Here is a 6825-nt window from a genome sequence, read left to right on the forward strand (position 1 = left end):
CTGGAAATAAATGATGGTCTATGTTTGCACAGTACTGTAGACCGGGTGGCTAAGAGGTGCCCACTCTCTAGTTCCAACACACTTCAGACCACAATCAAACTATATTCCATATTTTATCACCTACTCTTTTGAATCGACATAGATATTACACAGGGTTTCTCTCATAAATATATAAGTATACCTCTGAAAACTTTGTACGAAATCAAGTAATAAGGTGAAAGATATAAAATAGGTCTTTGGGCTGCATAGCAATACTGGCTGTGCAGCAGCAGCATCTACTAGAGTAATGTTCCTCAATCTCAGTCCTGGGGACACCACTGGCTTCCCCTCTTCTCTGGCACTCATCAGGTACTTATCAAACCCTCCATGAGGTGAGGCAGGTGTGTTAGAGGCAGGGGAAACACAAACATGTGCAGTAAATGGAGTCCCCAGCACTGTGACTGAGCAACGGTGAACTGGACTGCAAAGGAAAAGACACACAAGATGGAGCTCTATTTATTCCAGCTTGGTGAAAACATCTCGGCGACAATCAGCATCATACACTCAGTGGAGGAAAACCATTTAGAATAACACTTTGCTCAAAAGCTGTTAGCATCGTAAATCACCAATGAAAGGCAGAAAGGCTCAGAAAAAGTTGGGGGAGTTCACACTGTGCTTTTTTTCTGTTGTTTGCAATGGAAGAGATGCTTCTTATGTGCTGGATACCACGTTTTATGCACTTCAGGTGACCTGAGTTGAAAAAAAGGTCAACACAAAGCGACTTTCTGAGGTGACAGCACAGGTGTTGTGAAAACAGCTGAGGGAAACCGGTAGGTTTTCGTCTTGGGTGAGTAACAGATGCTGCCCTTTCAGATGAGCTAATGAACTAACAGACCTAACCAGTGCCACATTGGATGCAGCGGAGGACTCGTCATCTTCGCAACGTGTTTTCTCCTCGCTGGACGATGATCCAACATGTTATTTGTCAAAGAAATATGTATTTTTTAATGTTTCTGCTCTAGAGTAGCTAGCCTAGTTAGCAGTAAATCAGCCACATTACCGGCATGTCCTTGGTAACATGTTCACATTCAGGCAATCACGTTGCGCAGCAGCAAAGTTCAACTTAACAAACTTGCTTGCAAATACATACAGAAAGTTTCACAGAAATGTTGGCCTGTATATTTTCAGTTTTCCCGCGATAAAGCGTTCCAAACGCCCGAAAAGTGATTTCAGTGTTTGAACACTTGAACACCGGATGGTCAACCGAGTGGTCAAGTACCCATGCACATCCCTAGTAGCCTTCATCATGAGCTACGACAGATCAAACGGAAGCCAGGCCTTCAGTGTCCACTTTAAAGACTGATCCTGAACTAAATTATATGATTTCACTGATCAGTCGTTCAAAAGGCTTTTCTTTTGTATAGCTTGTTTTTACTAGTACCACCATGCTTGCTAGCTGACAGCAGATTACTGTCTATAAGGATGATAGCTAGCTACGTAGCATAGCTCATTGGCAGTTATGACGCTACTGTTGCTTAGCAACAAGAAGACGTGCAACCAGAAGCAGAACCCCCAAGAAAACGAAAACAGGGGTTGTGAAGTGCATCTTACGTTTTTTCCACCTTCAGAAAAACGCAGTGTGAATCCCCTCCAACTCAACAGCTAATATGCTAGCATGCTAGCTAATATGCCAGCTAGTTTCTTACATTAAATGTTAAACGTGTTAGCAGTCCTTGACTGAACTGTGCCTTTAGAAAGTGAATCTGTCTCCGTAAGTCCCTATTTCCAAATGTCCCTCTTGGACATTGAAATGTCTAAAGGTATTAACCATAATTCAAACGAATCTTTCACTGCTAATGACCGTTGGCGTGTGTGTGGTGGGGCACGGCTGCTCTTTAGCTGAGGCCGAGCTACTGAAAACCACCCAAAATGAGAGACCCCGTTGAGGGAGCAGATTAATGAAGGAGATGATTTGGAAAAGAAGGGCATAACTTTCTTGCTGCCGCATCCCTCTGGACTTCTGACAGCCGGCTATTTTTCCGGCACTGGACGTTAATTACATCTCACCGGCCCTTGTTTCTCCAACGTGTCCGGGGCTGGGTGAGCGAGTTTGGTCATGGCAGATAAGAGGCTTTTTATTCTCCCCAGGTTCCTCTGGGGGCTTGTCTTTTCTCTGACGTTTTCAAAAGCAAGCCAGCAGGAAGAACAGAAGGCGTCGCGCAGCAGCATTAGCTGAGCCAGTCATTTTAACAGCTGCTTTTTCACCTATACACTGACCCTCTTTTACTGCAGACTGACACTGCCGGCACCTTATGCCTTTAACTCGCTGGCAGAGGCGGCACAGCTTAACATATTTTGACATGGGGACACGGTGGTGGTGTATCAGTCAGAGGAAAGGAGGGATTTGTCATAATTTGAGGCTCTTTTTTTTTAAAAATAGGGGGTTTTACTGTACTGTCAAGAAGCTCGCTGCAACTGACTCACCAGGCCAACGTCCTCCGTTCAGAGGCAACCGCAGCTACTGCTGTTGTTATCTGAGAGGAACACATTTGTGCTGTTGTCTTGACAGGCCTTCTGAGCCAGCGAGGCCCCTCCTCGATCCTAAAGTCAGCGCTAAGCCCTCACGCAAGCCCAAGACTGCCATGCATGTGTTTTCTTTTCCTTCAGCTTGTGCATCTGAAGATAACGACGGCAACAACAACAACAGCAAAAAAAACAAAAACTAACAAAAAAAAAAAAACACTCTTTAACATATTTTATTCATCAGCGCCCCCCCTTACAGCATTTACAAAGGCTGGCTCTCTAAAAATTTAAAATATAGGAGAAGCAGATCCTCACTTGACAGGATGACGGGTAATGCTTCTTTCAAATGCAGCACTTCATTGACCTCCCTGCTCTAATGCTTCATAGTGCAAACAAACCACAAAGTAAGTGTCACCACATCGAAGCATTTAAAGGTCCATGCTGCTGGACGCTGGACTCGCACACATACAGCTTGGTCGGAAAAGAGAGGATGCTGACTAATGACGAAGCAGAAACTAAAGATGAACGGCACCCGAGCCCCTACACGATATCTACCAAAGATATATGAGGTGCGGCTGAGGCACAACTCCCTTCACTTCGAGCGTTTTTTGTGGTATCCCTCCTTTTTAAGCTGGGCCAAATGTAGAAGCCGGTACGTCCTACACACATACAGCACTCATGTATGTTTTACTCGATTTTTCATGTCTCTCTTTCTCTCTCTCTCTCTCTCTCTCTCTCTCTCTCTAAGCTGGACGTGCAGGAGTCAAACACTCTTGGCGTCAGCTGACCGGTGCAGGGATTGAGTTTGCATCCACGAGGGTCACTGGTTGAAGTCCGGTTCCGTCTCGCTGGGGCTATGAGCCAAGCTTTTGGAGTGGATCTTGCTGATTTCCTCCAGAGCACTGGCCAGTGAGTCCAGGTCGCCGCTGGCCTGATGTTGGGCCTCCCACAGGCTGAGGATGACCCCAGACGGGCTGCGCTGCTTGGCAAAGTACGACAGGTTTCTGCAGAGACAGAGCAAAGTGTAACTTTCTGAGTGAAATTGCAGATGGGAAGGAAATACAGGACAGGCAAATTCCCCAGTTAGCACTCCCTGTATCACACCATGCTATCCAGCTAAGAATGTAAGAATTAGCATGTGTTGCCTCTGAGACGCATGATAATGTAGGGGTTGGCAACGTGGATCTTTGCAGTTATAATCACTCCAGCTGCTTTCCTGATACATTTAATCTGCAACGAGAAACTGTCAAACATTAAAAAGCTGCGAAGCTGAAGTCACCAGCTTCTCCTGCGAATTTTCCCATTCCACCCGAAATGGTACAGCAGTTACATTCTGGTGCTTTAGGCGTCATTTAAGGCGGAACGGGAAAATCTGAACAAGAAGCTGGCGAATGAGAAGCGACTTCAGCCTCGTAAAACGTTGAATGTTAAGAGACACTTTACAAAATACTATTCCACTTTTGAGGAAACGTTTCCTGCCAGAGATAAGCAGCTATAGCTGAGCTAAAGCTTAAAGCAGAGCGAAGTAAGTCTGCATTTTTGTTTATTTTTGTTTATATTATTTTTTTAGCCTGTATTAGGACATCAGCACCCACTGAGACATGTTTATATGTTGTGGCTGCCAAGGTGGTTTGATTTTTGTCGAAAGGACAAAATGCCTCTTCGTAACATTTGGGTTGCCGACCCATGTGCTGATGCAACGTCATTTGGCACGGACAGGAGAAAGCTTACTGCTAATTCTGTTACACCAACTAACAGAAAGAGAGAAAAAGGGAACAATTATGCTGTCTTAGACATGGATGGCTGTGGCATCGCTGGGGACTGAACTCACAACTTCCTGACGATAAGACCACTGCTTAGACGGTTGCACCACTCGGGAGCCCTAAAGGCAGTTCCTCCAGTCACGTTCATGTTGAGGTGTTGAGAGTGGATGTATTTTCTGATTGTAACAGATCGTAGACCAACCAAAAAGCTCTGACTTTAATAATATGCTTACATGTCTATATCTTGGAACAGGCTTTCCTATTGGCTCATAGATGTTGAGATGTTATTTGAAACAGAATCTCTCAGTACTTGCTAGTATAGAAGGAATTCTAACCAAATCAAACCCCAGTACACCTCAGCTCTTGTGTATTTCAGCACATGCAGTGTTGTTGAGAGCTTCACTTGCTGTAGCACTCAAAAATGGCCAGCAAGCTGCAATGATTCCTAATTGTGTGTGATTTACTCACATACTGTATCTATTTTTATTGCACCCTTTGGCCTACACATAGCTTTGTTTTTGGTTCTTTTGATTGCTAGTTGTTCATCACTCTTCAGCTTTTTTCCCTCTTATTTGTCCTTGCTTCTCTGTTTATGATGCCAATATTATGATAATATCACTTTTTTTGCCTCGGCTAATAGATCACTGCATACAATGGAGCACAGTGTGACTGTATACCTAGCAAAGCCTGACTAATATACTGAGTGACCGAAAATGGTGAAAATACTGACATCGTGCCACAGATACATTTTTAACGCCTTTTCAGTGTTTTGTCATTTTTTGTGGCAGTGGACAGTCCTGAGTTTGATTCCCTTTGAATCCCATGGTTATTAAAAATGTAACCAAAGTCATTCAGAGGGGTTGGATGTGAAAGCTGCTCTAGAGAAATCTGCTGAGTGAGACTTGTTCACAGAGGTGGAGATAAGAACCAGATGTCTGAAGGGGCACTTAATGCTCCCTCAGAGAAACTTATTACTTGAAGTGGTTATGAATATGCTGACTGGCATCTGAGATGCTGTTTTATGATACACCGATCAGGCATAACAATATGACCACTGTGTCCATCTTATCAGCTCCACTTACTGTATAGCTGGTCTTTGTAGTTCTACAGTTACAGACTGTAGTCCATCTGTTTCTCTGATACTCTGTTACCCTGTTCTTCAGTGGTCAGGACCCCCATGGACCCTCAGAGAGCAGGTACTATTTGGGTGGTGGATCATTATCAGCACTGCAGTAACACTCACATGGTCGTGGTGTATTAGTGTGTGTTGCGCTGGTCTGAGTGGATCAGACACAGCAGTGCTGCTGGAGTTTTTAAACACCTCAGTGTCACTGCTGGACTGAGAAAAAGTCCACCAACCAAAAATATCCAGCCAACAGCGTCCTGTGACCACTGATGAAGGACTGGAGGATGACCAACACAATCTGTGCAGCAGCAGATGAGCTGTCGTCTCTGACTTTACATCTACAAGGTGGACCGACAAGGTAGGAGTATCTAATAGAGTGGACAGTGAGTGGACACAATGGTTAAAAATTGCAGCAGTACTGCTGTGTCTGATCCACGCATACCAGCACAACACACACTAATACACCACCACGTCAGTGTTACTGCAGTGCCGAGAATGATCCACCACTGCAAATATGTCTAGATAATGAGTTAGAAAAAACATATTTGCTTATAATAATCTGGTCCATGTACGGCAAAGCATGGTTTGTACTCTGAGCCACTGCATCCTGTAGTAATATGTATGGACAGCTGGGGGCAGTGTTTAAACACAGTTTCAAAAGGCTCTCACACACCTTTTCACTGTAGCAGAAAATAAAGAGCCCTTACTCGCTTCAAGTCGAAAACAAAAGCATTCATGTAATAATAACTTTCCTTAAAGCCCAACAGTGAGTTACATCACAAAAATCAAGCGCTTTCCTCTGCGAAATGACGTACTTAGCATGCAGAGGTAATTAAATATTGTGCAGATGATGTATAATGTATAGTGTACATGTCATAACAGCAATATGATTATTTAAAGAGTTTCCCGCGATACAGTCGTATCATTATGTAACGGCGTGTGGCTTGTCAGCACTAACTGTGCCAGCATACTGGCAGCTGTGAAGCAAAGGCCAAAGAATTGTTCTTCATATTCCAAGCAATTCTTTAATTTTTAAAAACGGCCATTTGTCAAGCTGAATAACCCAGGCTGTACAATGAACTCTGAGCAGAGGGGCTCGGCGGCGGGGGAGCCGACCGCATCGGCCTGCTTTACGATGAACTCATTTACAAAACCGCCGTACGTTTAATAAATGAATAGGTTCTGCTGCCTGCGGTTCTCCAGGGCTTTTACCTCTGAATGTGGAGTTTCTGGGCGAGGAGCTGCCAGTCCTTGCCTTTGGCGTTGGCAGTGTCGAAGGTGGCGCAGATCCGCTGCCGAATGGACAGGGGGATTTTGAAGGCTTTGGCACCCGTCTGCGAGGTGACCGTGCAATCCGCCTGCATGAAGAAGGGGAGCGTCTCCTTTTCCCTCTGAAGGACCGCAAAAGAAGTAAAAGAGGGTCTCAACATGGCA

At 44.7% G+C, this 6825-nt stretch overlaps 1 protein-coding gene across 4 annotated transcripts in view; it reads right to left on the reverse strand.

The window, feature by feature from the left end:
* Positions 1 to 479: 479 nt before the first annotated feature.
* Positions 480 to 6825, reverse strand: part of unc5db (unc-5 netrin receptor Db) — a 249648-nt gene continuing 243302 nt past the window's right edge. For all 4 annotated transcript variants that reach the window (XM_017709276.2, XM_017709277.2, XM_017709275.2 and 1 more), the window contains 2 exons: positions 6604 to 6782; positions 480 to 3506 (listed from right to left, as the gene is read on the reverse strand). In XM_017709276.2, coding sequence (XP_017564765.1) covers positions 3323 to 3506; positions 6604 to 6782 — 363 coding nt within the window. In that variant the 3' untranslated portion in view covers positions 480 to 3322. The remainder of the gene's footprint in view (positions 3507 to 6603; positions 6783 to 6825) is intronic.

Source organism: Pygocentrus nattereri, chromosome 20 (assembly GCF_015220715.1).
Source record: "Pygocentrus nattereri isolate fPygNat1 chromosome 20, fPygNat1.pri, whole genome shotgun sequence".
In the NCBI taxonomy this organism is placed as follows: Eukaryota; Metazoa; Chordata; class Actinopteri; order Characiformes; family Serrasalmidae; genus Pygocentrus; species Pygocentrus nattereri.